Consider the following 17,080-nt stretch of genomic DNA (forward strand, 5'->3'; position numbering starts at 1 on the left):
TTATGTTGTCCCTTTTCAAGGGCCCCTTCCATGTGAAGCAGTGCTTTACCTGTACATTTTTTAATCCAGCCTACCGGATTCACCATTCATAATGTGGTCTCTTCTACACTGGGGCAATCAAAATCACACTGGGGCTTTGCTGAATACTTCACCTCAGTTTGTCTGCATGACCCAATCTCCCAGTTGCTTGGCATTTAATACATCATCTTGCTGTCATGCTCCCATGTGTCCTGCCTTCTACGGTATAAATCTCATCATTTTTCACAACTTTTCAGTTCCCGAAACATCAAACTGCACTGAAAATGTCTCTCTACACCTCTGATCTCAAAGTGCTTTATGGCTAAATACTTAAAGGGTAGTCATTGTTGTGATGCAGTAATTTTAAGTAGTTATAACACCAAAATAAATTCATATTATTATAAAATAAATATATTCACATTTAAATGAATATAACAGTCAGTTATATTAACAATGTTATTGTGAACAAAGCTGCCGTTCTTTTATTAGATGGTGAATAAATGTATTAACATGCATGTTATGCAGTGTCGAGATGCAGGTTAATGCTCCTCGTGAGCTTAATTAGTCAGAGGAAGGCATTAAGAAGAAACAGCCTATTACAGCTGCAGACCCAAGTTACACTGAACAAATTGAGCACAAGTTCCCTGATACTTGACTTAAATTGGAAGCAGGCAAGTGGAGGAACTTTATAATGCAAAGAAAACCTCATGTCACAAATCATCAGAACAAGGATCCAAATGAATCAGGCGCTGATCCAAACTCCAAAATAAACCATTTGCATTTCACAGTCAGATTGTTACCCTGGATTTGTACAAAATGGCTTTGAGAAAGAATCATTCAAAAGTAATCTGAAACAATTTATTTCTGTGCACTACACAGTAAATATGATAAAGCTTTTTTAACTGTAAGCAAGTAACACCCTAGCAGACAGCATACAGGAGTCTTAATTTGGTAATATATTGATAAGCAAATTAAAATAGCATTGCAACTCTTCTGTGCAAAGTAAAAATTCATTAGTAGATTTCTTTGAATCATTTACTCAAATTTAACCTATCTTGTACAAATTTGCATTAGCATTTGCTCCAAATAAAGATCTTAGATTTTCCAAAATGAAAGTATTCCAAGTATTCCAGAAATATTCAAAATGAAAATATGAACATACTCAGAAAAAAATGCTGCAATATTCTATAATTCACTTTTGTCTGCCCATATTAAATAGAATCTATAAATATTGCACTCTATCAGATCAAGTGGCGTTTGGGGCTCTACATTCCACATTTCTTGCAATTCTTATTTTACCTTTCAGGTTTGGTTTGGTAAATTTAAAATATAATATAATATAATTTGTGCATGTTTCTGTTGCAATTATTTTAGTTTTTTTTTAAAGAAAGATTGACAAAGACTTGAGCTGCAGCAACTAACCATCCTTTAAGAACTAGATCTCAGAAAAGTCCAAAAGTTTCATTGAAGAGCTTTTAAATGATGCCACGCCTAATGTTTGCTGATCTGCCTCCAGCAGACCTCCCTGGAAATCTGATGCTGTGAAATCCAGGCACTCCAGCTGACTGACCTGGCAAAGGATCTGTCGGATCGAATGATGGTCTAAATGGAGGCAATGTCCCTGGCATCGGTCCTGATCCAGGTAGAAAGCGATTAATTGGATCTCCTCTGTAAGGCAGCTGAGGATGCTCATCATATTCACCTCCAATAACCCCAGGTGGATAAAACTGGCGAGGCTCAAAGGGGAAGGGATTGAAGAGACCAGGCTGACCTGGAAATGGGGGCAAAGCTGGTGGCAAATACAGAGGCATTCGGTGCAGTGTTTTCCTTCTCATCACATATTTTTCCTTATAGAGCTTTAAAACAAAAACAGTTACGCTCAAGTTAGGACATAGAAAATACTGGCAGTCCCTTTAACTGTCAATTCCCCTTTTAGCTATTTTCACTTTCAATCTATTGCAACTGCCTTACTTTTTTCTATGCCTTAGGTGAGACAACAGGGTGGGGATTGTATTATGTTAGCGCAGTCATGGACCTCATTAAATGCAGAGAGGAGAAAGCAGTATCTCAATCTGACAAATCCTCCCAATAACTATCAAAATTAGGAACTTACTGACATTTATCAGTGACTAATGCTAGATGGACTATGGCAGCAGTACTACCTGTATCACTTACCCTAAGGTTTTTCTTCCTAAAATTGGATCCAGAGAACTTTCAGTATTATTCTTGACATGGTCACCTCAACAGCAGAAAACTCTACAGCCCTTGCCATTATGTAGCAGTCTCCCTGCTTCAATTTCTCTTTTGTTTGGTTATGTCTCATGCAAGGGTGTAGATTGACAGGCAAAATCAGTTCTTCAGCACCTGTGTAACTCGTCACTCAATGCAAGAGCCTGAATACAAACATCGGGTGCCAGGTTGTGGACAATCCATATGAAACAGAGATTAATTCACCCCTCCCTTCAGTATGTCCTGGGAGTTCAGTGGGAAATTTGGTTGATTTCTCTCTCCTCTATCTAGCCCACAGACATGGAGGACAATTGTGAAAACAAAATAGCATTGACAATCATGCAATATTGGAATTCTAGTCAGTCAACTCTGAACTATAAAATAAAAATATTACATTTTTCAATTAGAGAATTTTCAAAAGAAAAAGCTCTACTCACCTTCTTCCAGTCATGACTGCTGACTCGTGAATCTGTTTCAAAAACAGAAAGTTAGATAATCCTCAACTTAATTTAAAAGTGAACCTGTTGGCAAGGGACAACATATCATTTGAAAGTTTGCCACTTAATGGTTTTATTAATCCAGAAAAAAAGGCTGATTCAATAACTTACGATGACTCCTTTAAAATCTAATCTGAAATTTACAATATATGCAAATGAAAGAAAAACAAAATTTCACTCAGCTAGGACCTTGCATGATTTCAGGCTGTTCAATGATGAATAATTTTATAGTCTATGACTAATAAATGAGATTTATTTATTTTCCATTTATTAATTTTTTAATTCACTCATGAGACATGTCCATCCCAGTTGCCTGCAGAAGGAAATGGTGAATTGCCTTCTTGAACTAGATGCATCTACTATGCTGTCAGGAAGTGAGTTCTAAGATTTTGACCCAGTGACAGTGAAGGAACAATGATATAATTTCAAGTCAGTATGGCATATGACTTGGAGGTGAATTTGTGGCATTCCCATGCATTTGTTGGTCTTATCTTTCTAGGTGGTACAGATTGGTGAATTGGGAGATACTGTTGAAGGAGCGTGGGTGAGTTGCTGCAACGCATCTTATAGATGGTAAACACTGCTGCCACCAGATTTTGAAACTAAAGGAAGAAATTCTTGAAGGTGATGAATGGGGTGCCAATCAACTAGGTTGCTTTGTTCTGGATGGCAATGATCTTCTTAAGTGTTGTTCAAACTTCACCCATCCAGGCAAGTGGACATTCCCGCGACTTGCATCTTGTAGATGATGGACAGGCACTTGGGACACAGGAGGCAAATTATTTGCCACACAATTTCTAGTATCTGACCTGCTTTTGTAGGCACATTATTTATAATAATCTAGTTCAGGTTCTGGTCAAATGGTACCCTCCAGGATGTTGCTAATGGAGTATTCAGCAATAATAGCTTTGTTGAACATCGAGGGGAGATAGTTACGAGATTCTCTTGCTGGAGATGATTATTGCCTGCCACTAATATTACTTGACACTTATCAGCCCAAGCCTGGTTGTGGACCAGGTCATGCTGTGTGTGGACATAGATGGCCGTCAGTATCTCATGAGAACCTAATACTGGTATGAGTATATTAGAGAGCTCATAGTGGAGCAAACATTATGCCCTGTTTTTAAGTATGACAGTCATTATACTTTAGGATTATGTGCAACATGTGTATAAATGTATTATAACAGCAGTATAAATTATCAGGCCACACAGCAGTTTACCAGCTACCTTGAAAGGACTTCCTGAATTTCAACAATGCGAGCTCACCTCTGAAGTCCCTCAGGTATAGAAATCTCCAAAGTAGTTGGTCATTGGTTGCTGTGTAAAGATCCCGGCACACCGTTGAAAGAGATAAAATAGAAATCACATCCAGGAGCCTGAAAATTCGCAATTTGAGTTCAAGGGGTAGAACCACAAGACCAAACACATCAGGGAGGTTCAAAGCTGGAAGGATTTAAAACATATCATTTACAAAAAGCTATTTTTGTATGAGAAGTAAACCATACTTTGTTGTGTAATTAAAAAAGGCAACCTTTGATTCCTGATTCCAAACTAAAGTATTGAAATACAACAACCTGCACTGAAAAAAGCACTTCTAATGTAAAACAAGCAGAATGGAAAGGCATTTCAATTAAACACTTACAGTCTCTTATTCCCACTTTCCCTGGACCGCTAGGTTTACTCCAGATTTAACAATCCAAGGCAGTTCTAACAAAAGAATGCACTCAATGCCCTTTACTAATACAATGTCAAGTAGAAATAATATTGCAAAGAAATATTGCCAATACAATCCTTACAATCACAAGTGAACCCCTATACATGGACTTGTCTGAAGATCAGTTCATTATGGGTGATTGGCCCGCTCTGTCTCAACTTCTAGTCATTGATCAATTGATGTCACTGAGCTAGCTAAAGCTTTACTGTGAGGTAAGCTGTTTTGTGTTTTTTTTCCCAATACAAAGTCGCTGGAAACTTTACATCCTATCCAGTCTTCAGCAAATGATCAGTTTAACAACTGGCAAATGTCACTAATGTATCAATGCTTTTCACGTCAGTTTGATCAATTAATTAAGACAAACTTAGTTTGTGCCTGTTGCGCTAACTTTTATGTCATCTAATCAACTGTATATCTAAACAGCACAATCTATGACAATCACAAATTCAGCTGATAAATAGTCCATATTACCACACCTAATTCACTACTTTAAAAAAACTTCAGGTTTTCAATAGTAACAATGACACTTCAGTCTATTACTGCATGAGTTATAGGTTTGATATAAACAACCACATTCCTTTAGCCGAACAAAAACACTTCAAAATCCCGGCGATCTTTTCAATTATTAAGTCACCACCAGGCTTCATAGATCTCTCCTTTTCATTTAAGTTCATTTCAACTAACCCAGCAAATTTTGGGTTAATATTTAATGCATTCCAGAAATATGAAAGCCAGTGGATAAATCTATATGAAATTAATATTTCTGAATAATAGAGCAGTTTGTAAATTGAGAGCATTCCCTGAATAACACTGCTTCTATTTGTTTTAATGTGGTTACCGAGCATGCTGAGTCTTCTTACCATTCTTACTAATAAGGCTCCTTCCGCGATCTAGAATTAGAATCCTACAGTGTGAAAACTGGCCTTTGGCTCAACAAGTCCACACTGACCCTCCGAAGAGTAATCCACCCAGACCCATTTACCTCTGACTAATGCACCTAACACTATGGTCAATTTAGCATGGCCAATTCACCTGACCCGCATATCTTTGGATTGTGGGAGGAAACCAGAGCACCTGGAGGAAACCCAGGCAGACACTGAGAGAATGTGCCCTTGTTACATATTTTCTTATGGGAAAATGGTGTCCATTCAACATATCTTTAATTACCATTGTATTTTTTGGGAACGTTAAATAAGAAGTTGTGCTATTAATTTAAAATTTAAATCAGTATCATCCACATAACTGTTACACTGTTGTTTCTGCAGAATCATAGATTGAGATAAAATTGAGATACTTGGTAGAACAGACGTGGTCATATTTGGTCTGGAGGGAAGCATCAGGTTACAAAGCCAGCCATAGGTGACTGAAATTAAAACTAATTCAGTATCTAATTTTCAGACAATTATTTCTCAAGAATCTTATTCAGCCTTCTAAAAATATTATGAATGCTCAATACAAATTAACAGCCCTGTCGCTCATCATTTCCTGCCTCCTCCTTTAATGCTATATCAAGAAGACAGAAAGAGGCCAAGGCACTTACCTTGCCTGGCACTGGCGAGAAGAGGATACACAAGTTGATCTTTGAACATGCAGGAAAGTTTTTGTAGATCTTTATACAGATTTGCAGCACCTCCCTCTTGCAAAGACAAATAAATATTATTGAAAACAAGTACGGATAATTATTACAGCTGATCTTAAGATTAGAGCAGAAATGACATCTCTGTTACATTACCATTAGTGACAGACAGTGATTACATAACACGTATTGTATACAGAAACATCTGTTCAGATGTATTTAGGAAACTATGCTCCATACTAAAAAAAAAGGGGAATTTTATATGGAGAAAGAAAAGTATGAGCACACGTAACCTGAAGCAAAATACTGAAAAGGACACAGAATGTTCAAAAGTGATTTAAAAAAACTGACTCTGGGAAAGACCTCCATTTGAAACATGAACCTCTCAAGTACTGATTTACGTATTATGCAATTCCAATCTTTAATTTTCTCACACTTTGGAAGGAAGTGAGAAGGGCATGCTCTCAGCAGAAAGCCACATTTTGTGGACATTTTTGTATTACCCGATCAGGAATATACCAAAGGAAGGGGTTAAAAACCAACTGCAATGCTAATCTGTGTTCCCTGGTGGAAGAAGGGACTCCGGTGAACTGAAGCACAAGGATGTTGCCAGGATTGGAGGATTTGAGCTATAGGGAGAGGCTGAACAGGTTGGGGGTGTTTTCCCTGGAGCATCGGAGGCTGAGGGGTGACCTTATACAGGTTTACAAAATTATGACGGGCATGGATAGGATAAATAGACAAAGTCTTTTTCCTGGGGTCGGGGAGTCCAGAACTAGAGGGCATAGGTTTAGGGAGAGAGGAGAAAAATATAAAAGAGACCTAAAGGGCAACTTTTTCACACAGAGGGTGGTACATGTATGGAAAGAGCTACCAAAGAAAGTGGTGGAGGCTGGTACAATTGCAACATTTAAGAGGCATTTGGATGGGTACATGAATAGGAAGGATTTGGCGGGATATGGGCCGGGTGCTGGCAGGTGGGACTAGATTGGGTTGGGATATCTGGTCGGCATGGACGTTGTACCGAAGGGTCTGTTTCCATGCTTTACATCTCAATGACACTATGACTTTAAATGCTAGTTTGGATTTGAGTGCTTGTGTGTTACAAAGGGCACAGTCAAATAACCACCAACTAGTCATCCTTGCAATGTAGATAAAACAACTGTCTCTGACTAAGAGAAGCTAATTAACCAGCAAACCAGTCAGAAGGAAACAGGACACAACTTTTACAGTTAGGTGACATTGTTAAGAATCCTGAATTTGACTGTTCAGATATCAACATTTCACAATCTATTATTCACAAACCACCCAAAGAGACAGATCCATGTCTTTTAACTGTTTTCTTTTTAATTGCATTTACTTATAATTTGTGTGCACTCACGCCTGCACTGCACTATTCTTTTCTTTTGCATTTAATAAATAACAAACTCACTTTAGTTAACTCAAGGATGCCCAGTTAAATTTGGCTCCTTTTGAAACAAATTCATTTGCTCTCGGTAAAAGGCATCCACAAGAAAGGCATAAGTTAACCTTATTGCAACCAACCAAGGTGGGTGAGTGAATAAAGTAGAGGCCCCATCCTTCCTCAAGAAGCTTAATGGCTTGGGGTATTCACCAGAAACTATAATAACTTGGGGAATCTCTCTTGCGGCTATTCATAGCAACGTTCAATGCATGCACATGGAGAAGGTAATGACAATAACACATTAGTCTCAACATTAAAAATGCACACACTGGTCAAACATCTACGAAGGAGCTCCAAGGCGCTATATAAAGCTACTCATGATCCGTTTTGACTGGTCTTGTAGTATGCTTTACTGAAGCAAATAACCAAACTTTTAGCTGATAAAACATTCAATCAATAAACATGAAATGATATGCAAGAATCTAATTACGACAGTAGGCTACGTCCTTCCATCTGTGGACTTATGTTAAGTCATACTGGTCAGTATGAATCCAAAGTATAAAAGTCTCTGTAATTTAGCAGAAAATGACAGTCCCATGTCCTACTAGAACAGAGTTACATTAATGCTGTTACCAGTATTGTTACTTAGTTTAAAATGTAGATATATTTTTGCCTTTCATAGTAACTGTGTCATAGAAATATGCACATTTAAAATATGAAAAATTCCAGAACAGAAATTATGAACAGAGCTTACCCAGTCTATTTACATAAACATAGGATGCAGGAAGCAATTGTACTCTCTTTACACTTTTGACATTCTCATTTATCTTCAACGTGGCTGTCAGAGATAAGGAAAACAGTTGATACACTCAGCAGGTGTTCATGCATTCACAATCAAACTAAAATTCTGAAGACTCTTGTGGAGCAGTGATAGTGTTCCCACCTCAGAGCCAGGAGGTCTAAGTTCAAGTCCCACCTGTTCCAGAGGTGGGATCATAGCATATCTAAACAAGTTGATATAAAAATATCTAACACAGAGCTCTCGTAATATTTCATCTATGATGGAGAATTTCAATAATAAGCTTAAAGGGCAGCATACTGGAGAATTAATACAACACCATTGAGTGGTGGGATACATGTTCAATTTGAACCCCAAAACTGGTGAGTAGCCAAATCTTAGCTAAACATTATGAAGATTCAGATGCTCATCCAGAATAAAAGGAATTTGAGCTTAGCCTTTGGAGTAACTGTCTGTGCAAAAATGATAAGCAAACCAGAATTGCATTGGCTTTGAAAGCAAAAATCTCTCTTAAGCTAATTATCATGGCACAAGAATTGGAAACAAGACACAGCTACCAAAGTATACTTATAAACTATTCCCTGGTCAGTCACCATCCACTTTTAAACATTAAAATGGTTCATTTTACCTCTTACATTAATAACACACAAACTTGAATGACATTTCTGTTACCAGCAATCACTCCCTAATGAGTATAATTGCCCACCAGGAAATTCCATGTCATTGGTCATGGATTCTGTGGATCCTTGCATAGCTGATAAGTCTGATCCTAAAATTGCATCTCTCACCACACATTTGACATTTCAGTATAGCATTATTGAAGATGCAGTTTCCAGATATTACAAACTAAGACTCCATCCATCTGTCAAGTAAATGCAGAAGAAGGTTTCATTTGACTGTTCAATGTAAAACAGGCATATGGTACCAAAATAGGTTAACAGGTCAATGTGCTCCCTGCTGTGGGCTTGGTCATTGTGCACAAATTCACTTGTATTAATATAGGCTTCTCATAACCTCAGTGTCCTAAAATATATTACAAATTCTTCCATGTGAACAAAAATGCTCTGCTAATTTTGCAGAATCTACATGAAGCTCACTTATACAATATCACAGCATCACCCACTTTGTACAAGGATCATAAACTTTAGGCCAATTACATAAGTATGATTGGAGAGTTGGCTAAAATTGATGGGCAAATAGATGAAAACATATGGCATTAAAAAACAATGGAAATCACTTGATTAAAATTTAAAATTTTGTTTAAAGAGTACGTCCCATTGAAAAACTCAAAGATCCACTTGTGACTTACAAAGGAGGTTAAGAATAGTACTAGATTAAGAGGTTTATAATGTTATAAAGAACAGTAGTAGGTATGAAGATTGGGAGTTTTAACAACCAGTAAAAGGTCAACAAAATTTAAAAAAAGGAAAAAAATGAAATGCAAGAATAAACAAGCCATGAATATAAAAACTGATTGTAAGATTTACAAATATATGAGGAGAATATAAAGCAAACATTGGTCACTGAAAAGTACTAACAGGAAGAAATCATCATGGGATATGAGGAACTAGGAGAAACTTTGAACAAACATTACATATCTATCTTATAGAAGGCAAATATATATAACAGAAGTGGAAGGCAAACAAAGGGCTAATCAGTGTGAGAAAATGATGCAATTAATATCAGATAAACATTTAGCAGAAAAAGTCAAGGAACTAAAATCTGACAAATTACAAGGTTCTACATTCTAGAGTTTTCAAAGAGATAGCTGCAGATCTAGTGAATCATTGAGGAGGATTCTCTAAAAATCCTCAGAAAGTTGGAGCATTTCCAGCAGGTTGAAAGCTGTAAAATTGCAGGCATGAGAAGGTGCAGATGTTGGACTGGGCTGGACAAAGTTAAAAATCACACAGCACCAGGTTATAGTCCAACAGGTTTAATTGGAAGCACTATCTTTCAGAGAGCTGCTCCTTCGTCAGGTAGTTAGTGGGGCAGGATCATAGGACAGAATCTATAACACTAGATCATAGTGTCATGTTTTAGAATGGATTGCAGGTTTTGATTCATTAATATGTAAATCTCAGAACTTCTTCCAAGTCTCATTCCTGAGATAACTTGAGGTTTTATTTTAAAAAAAAGGTGACAGCTTGTGCTATGTGATTGTGTCTGATGTGTTTTGTGATTTTTAACATTATTCAATGCAGAAGCAGGAGAGAAAGAGAGAGTTACAGGTCAGTTAGCTTAGCATCAGTCACTGGGAAGATACTGGAATCTAATGCTTGAAGTATTAACAATGCAATTAGATAAGTACAAAATGATTAGAACAAGTCAACACCAAGACAAATCTTTTCAAATTGAAAAGAATATTTGGAAAAAATTGTTAGTGTTTGTTTGCAGATGTAGCTAATGGAATGCATATAATGGGGACAGCAGTGTACTTGGATTTCCAAAGGAATTGAACAAGATGCTTCATAAAATAAAATACACAAGATAAGGGCACATAGAGGTAGGTGTGATATATTAGCGCTGGCAAAGGATTGGTAAATAGAAAGCAAAGGCGGCATAAATGAGGCATACTGAAGAAGATGATAGGCTTTGACTTGTGGAGTGTCACAGGAATCAAAGCTAGGGACCTCAGTTACAACTTCTGCTCCCAACTTAGAAGAAGAGACAAAGTAAATCATCTCAGATTGCTGACGGTACATGGCTGGATGAGAGTGCAAACTGAGGACAGCGCAGATGCAAAGGTATACAGGTTATAAAGATTGAGTAAGCAAGTGGAAATGATGTGGGCAAGCATGAGATTTAGTTTGAATTTAAGAGTATTCTGTTTTCTATTCTTACAATGAGTGAAACTTTCAAATGTTAATTCTAGAGATGGGTGTACAATAACAAAAATGATAAAAATTTAGCATACAGGTACAATAAGAAAGTAGGAAAAACATCATTGGCCTTATTGCAAAGGAATTGAAGAATAAAGAGGTTTTGCTACAATTGTACAGGCTTTGGTGAGACTACACCTACAGTACAGTGTGCAATTTTGATTTGGACATGCTGATTCCACTCTGGGAACTTGGCCTTCATTGAAGCATACATTGAATAATTCTTGTAAGATCAAGTAAAAATTTACAATGTTTCATAACAGAGCGAGAGAGAAAAGGTGAAACTAATTTCCATTTAGATCAAAGGTTTGATTGCCTAAACAAATGCGTGTATATCCCAATCAAAAGGTCATACAAGGTAAAACAATACTGTACATCTCATAAACGAATGGAGTGTACTCCTTCCAAAAGGTTAATATGCATTACCATTAACTACAACCAGATTTCCCATTGGGATGCAAGAGAGAGTAGCGGACCCATCTTCACAGAGTGGGTGATTGTACTGTAGTCTATAGACACCTTCATTCTTCCATTTCTCAGGCATTTGGGAAATCTTCTGTCCAGTACCCTATAAAAACACAAGGGTAATACTTGTTGCATATCATAATCATTCCCTTCTCAGAATTCTTAAGTTCTCACTAAGGTATCAAGTTCAGGCCTCAACCAGCATAGGTGTACAAGAATGATTTGGTCTTTTCCCTTTCTGAATAATTATGTCACACTCATAAGTATGGCAAACTTATAGAACTTTTCCAGAACCTAAGGATTCTTGGAAAAAAATGACTACCAATGCATCTACTATCACAGTAGCTACTTCCTTTAATATCCTAAAATGCATTCCAACAAGTCCCAAGTCAATCCACTACCCATTAATTGAAACAAAAACAGATTCCCCCTGGAAAAACTCAACAGGTCTGGCATTATCCACAGGAAGGAAGCAAGGTTAATGTTTCATGTCTGGTGACTCTTCATCAGAACGGTTAGCATCTGGGAAAAATTGGCACTTATGCTGACGACGGGACAGGGAGGTAGGGTAGAGATGGAGCCCAGAGAAAGAGAGAGCGCACTATAGTGATATGAAAGGGCCAGGTTAAAAAAAAGAATTGAGTAACAGGCCAGGATAGAAGTCAAGTTGAATATGTGATAATAAGAGCTAAGAGGAGGAGGGAATAGGTGAGCTGTACTGAAAGCAACCTGTGAGATAATAGGCCTAAGAGGAAGTGCGCTTGGTTGACTGATCTAAAAGTAATCCATAACATAACATCTCTGCCCATCTGCTCATCTTTCCCCTCCCCCACCTCAACTTCAGCATAAATACCATGTTTTCCTAGATGCTGCTAACAGTTCTGATGAAGCAGCACTGGACTCTAAACACTGTTGCAGCTTTCTTCCCACGGATGCTGTTAGAACCGCTGAGCTTCGCCAGCAGGCTTTGCTTTTGTTTCCAATCTCCAGCATCCACAGTTCTTTGTTTTAACCATTAACTGAACTTCTGCCTGGCATCCACTTAAGGTTACATCACAACAACTCATGTGTCAGTGGAAGCCCTTAAATGGATTGTTAACCTCAACTTCAAATTATAATTGCTTCTCCAGCTATATAAACCAAAAAACTTCTTTTTTCCCCAAGAACAACAACTCTGGCTTCTCCAGTGTTTGTACATATCGGAGACTTTAATTACTCGTAACATTCCTGTAAATTTCTTCTACAACCTCGTCAAGACCTTAAAACGCCCTTAAGAATGGTGCCCAGAATTTAATAAAGTAATCCATCTCAAGCATCCAGAGTGTTATGGATCAGGCCAGACCCCCTCAAAACATTTCAAGAAGGCAGCTCAGACCGTACCTTTTCTAGTTGTTTTAAGTAGGTGTACAATAGATATTCCAGAAGTGATGCAGCTGGCCCAACCATTGAGTTTTAAACAAAACAGAATTTATTTACAGACTACTGAATGAAACACAAACAAACAAGAACTGAAATTAGCGTAACGTAACCTATCTGAAAACCCAACCGACACAAAAACACTACTTAACAAAGATCTGTTCTGATTTCCTGCAACATCACATAATACCCCCTTGACAAAAAAGTAAAATTAAGCACAGATTCTTACAGGAGAGAGATGTCAGAGAGAGAGGATCAGCATGGAGCTGTTCCCTTAGGTGCCCAGCTAAAACTTGACCAGCAGCTCAAACAGATTGTTTGTGAAAACCAAACTGAGAAAAACCCTGAACTGGGAGAACTGACTACTCCCGTTTCATTGTATGGGTGTTTAAAAAAAAAATGCTTAAAGGCATCTTCAAGTAGATACTTCCAGACATATCGGAACCTCTGCCTTTATGATCCCTCCCAAAGAAACATAAGGACAAAATAACCTTGTTAAAGGAGCAACGTCATCATACTACTATTTTATAGCAGTTTAGCATCATGTTAATATACTCTGTTGCTCTTGGGGATTCTTGGCCTTATTAACAGTCTTCTCAACTTGTCTGGTCACTTCAATATTTCAGTACATAGACTGAGGGTCGCTATTTTCAGTTAGGCAAGAACTTTGTGAAACTTAGATCATAATCTAGACTAACAATTTTGTGCAGTAGAGATGGGGCTCACTGTTAAAAGTCATTGCTCTGCAAATAAGTCATGAGTGTGACAGAGTACTTGACGGTAGTTTGTGTCAATATTAAATATCCAGTGGCAAATTTGATGAGTAAGGAATGAGTTCTGGCTAACATTCTTTCCTCAGTTAATATTAAAAATAAACTGGGTTTTATATAAGACTTTGGAGCTCTGGGCCAGAAGGTCTGAGTTCAAATCCCCACCTATGCTAGATATTTGTCATATGTGTCAGGTTGATTAAACATATCTACAGCTCAGTTGCTAGGAGCTCTTGTGACATAGTTTGTCAGAAGACCCTGATTCAAAAGTCAAACCTACTCCACACGTGTGTAATAACATCTCCAAACAGTAAACATTTAGAGCCAAATTTTGTTGTTCTGATTTAGTTTAGTTTAATTGGTGGTAGGCTAAGTAAGGAGTTAAGTTCTTTCCAAGTTGGGGGTTGGCTCTGGACAGGGACAAGCAGAAACTGATGACTATTCTCTTCTGTAAATTTACAATGAAATGTCTACATTTCTGAAAGTCTTTTTTCTACCCAATTCAATGTATAGATATTGGTGTGGTAAAACTCTCACAACAGACTAAAGCATTTTCACCAATTAATTGCTTCTTAAGTATAGTTACTACTGTTTTATAGATAGATGATAGTCAATGTGCAAATACCGTAGCAGAGATAACCATTTAATCTGCTTTCGGAGGCCTTGATTTGGGGATAAATGTTGGCTACTCTCAGAGAGAATGTTCTTATTCTGAAGTGTATTTTTATATAAAAGAGTACAATAACAATTTTTATATTTGTTTAAGGAAAGGAAAATGGAAGAACAGTTTTCAACATCTGGCAGACTGAATACACTGATAAAAAGCACAGGTATAGGACAATTTTGTGTTGTCAAAGACAGGGACTCATTTTAAACATAGGGAAAAGTTCAGAACAGAATGGGTGATGCACATGGTGAAGATATGGAAAGGTTAACCATGATTCCATTCATCATGAAGCAAATTCATTCTGTTTAGGTCTAAAGCTTCCGATGTTTGGACATCAATGTTGGAACACTGTATATGTGCAGATCATAAAGTGAATTCCAGGTCACTCAGATTGCTTACCTGCGGAATGTATCCTGCCTCCAGCATGAGCAGATGCAGCACCACAATCAAAGCTTCCTTTGGGTTGGTGCACTCAGCAGAATGATAAAGGGTTTCTAATGAATGTGGCACCATTCCATCCATTGCTTCACTGCACAGCATTGGTTCATCTGGATATTTTACTGGGGTGTCTTCAAATGTCATACACATCTCGACAGGTGATGAATTCTGGACATTTGCTTCGGACTGCTGATGTGCATGAGCATTAATCTGATGACTGGACTCGAGTCTATTCCCATCAATCACAAGGTGCTGATTCTGAGCAATATTTGAGTGTGATGGTTTCTCGTTTACATTCAAGTCTGATGTTGATCCAGAAGCAGAAAGAGCAAAGGCATCAGGTAGTATTAAGCAGATCAAATCCCCAGAGACTATTCCTATCGATCTCACTGTTTGCTGGTCATCAGTCAGAACATCTTTCCCATTTAAACTGATGTTGAATTCCGTATCACAACTTTAAAACAATAGCAGAGAACAATATATAAGTTAAAACAGAGACATAAACCCTTAACTTGTTGCACAAATACAGAAACATTTGCACAAATTCCATTGCAGTTATTAATCCCCTCAAATTAAAGAATATATTTGTTGTGCCTCAAAAAACAATGGGCTGATGCTCTCTAATACATTAATGGTTATATGAGGTCTGGTGGTGTATGACAGTATAGATTATTACAAAGTAGTCGTATTGGGTAACAGCTCAAGTGGCCACACACCGAATTTGCTGCATAATTAGAATTGTTTTGTGTTATATAGCTGCAGCTGATAGTGTTATATAGCAGCATACACTGCCACACTTAGAATTGTATCTTGGTCATATCCAAATCAATAAATATTGCAGAACCGAAGATGTTCCCTGTTACAAAAACAGCTATTTTGTAATAATAAAAATTAGTCACAGACTGGCACCTATTCTGTGGCTGTCTAAAGTAACAATCAGAGTAGTGGCATTCTCTAAAAGCATGACATTTCCCACTTGGAAAGCCACAGTTGTATCAAAGTAAGATAGTATTACATATGTTACATTAGAGTAGGGAGTGTATGTTGCCACACGCAGGCCTTTACCTCTTCTTTACATTCCTGAAAAAAGATAACTGACCCAACAACTTGATAAACATTCAATAGTGAATGAGCATACGTTGTATTTTAATATTCAAAGTCACAAGCTGTTGAGCAGCTAATGCACTCCTATCAGTTCGGTTATGTAATCCATTGCATAATCTCAGCCTCGGAACAATGGGACTCGACAATTACTATCCATTTGCTGCTACTCAAAATGTCTGTGTATGGTCTTTGGTTAAAGACAAGAGCAAGCTTGGCAGTGATGGTCTCCAAGGCTCAAATCTCTGATTAACACTCTTTGTTCATCCAGCCATATAAATGCAAAGTGTCAACTTGGGCAAATTACTGAGGTTTTAATTACCCAGAAGCTATACAGCAGCAGGAATTGGCATAAAAAGGATGAGAACAAAAAGAAAAGATTGTGTACTCAATTGTGGATGGACCATTGTCTAGAATGTATTAACATAGATGATCAGATATTTATTATCCTTGGTCTAGAATTGTGCATAAAAGTAATGGTTTTTACTCCACTGAAGAGCTTTTTTCTTCATACACTTTCCAGAGTGACCTCCTCTCAAAGTTTTGTTCAATGTCCGCCATTGACAGTTCTGTTTCATTGCACCGATTGAAGAGGATTGACGAGGGCAGAGTGGTGGACATGATCTATATGGACTTCAGTAAGGCATTCGATAAGGTTCCTCATGGTAAACTGGTTAGCATAGTTAGATCACACTGAATAGAGGGAGAACTAGCTATTTGGATACAGAACTGGATTGAAGGTCAAAGACAGAGGGTGATGGTGGAGGTTGCTTTCCAGACTGGAGGCCTGTGACCAGTGGTGTGCCACAAGGATTGATGCTGGGGTTGCTGCTTTACATCATTTATATAAAAGATTTGGATGTGAACGTAGTAAGTTTGCAGATGATACTAAAATTGGAGGTGTAGTGGACAACGAAGATAATAGGATCTTGATCAGATGGGCCAATGGGCCGAGGAGTGGTAGATTTATAACTTAAATAAATGTGAGGTGCTGCATTTTGGAAAAGGAAACCAGGGCAGGATTCATACATTTAATGGTAAGGTCCTCGGGATTGTTGCTGAGCAAAGATACCTTGGAGTGCAGGTTCATAGCTCCTTGAAAG

At 37.7% G+C, this 17,080-nt stretch overlaps 1 protein-coding gene across 2 annotated transcripts in view; it reads right to left on the reverse strand.

Moving 5' to 3' along the window:
- Positions 1-472: 472 nt before the first annotated feature.
- Positions 473-17,080, reverse strand: part of fbxo7 (F-box protein 7) — a 38,687-nt gene continuing 22,079 nt past the window's right edge. For both annotated transcript variants that reach the window (XM_043709417.1, XM_043709416.1), the window contains exons 3-9: positions 14,838-15,330; positions 11,547-11,688; positions 8,194-8,277; positions 5,999-6,094; positions 4,011-4,187; positions 2,685-2,716; positions 473-1,874 (exon numbers count right to left, since the gene is read on the reverse strand). In XM_043709417.1, the coding sequence (XP_043565352.1) occupies positions 1,494-1,874; positions 2,685-2,716; positions 4,011-4,187; positions 5,999-6,094; positions 8,194-8,277; positions 11,547-11,688; positions 14,838-15,330 (1,405 nt within the window). In that variant the 3' untranslated portion in view covers positions 473-1,493. The remainder of the gene's footprint in view (positions 1,875-2,684; positions 2,717-4,010; positions 4,188-5,998; positions 6,095-8,193; positions 8,278-11,546; positions 11,689-14,837; positions 15,331-17,080) is intronic.

Source organism: Chiloscyllium plagiosum, chromosome 19 (assembly GCF_004010195.1).
Source record: "Chiloscyllium plagiosum isolate BGI_BamShark_2017 chromosome 19, ASM401019v2, whole genome shotgun sequence".
NCBI classification, from domain to species: domain Eukaryota; kingdom Metazoa; phylum Chordata; class Chondrichthyes; order Orectolobiformes; family Hemiscylliidae; genus Chiloscyllium; species Chiloscyllium plagiosum.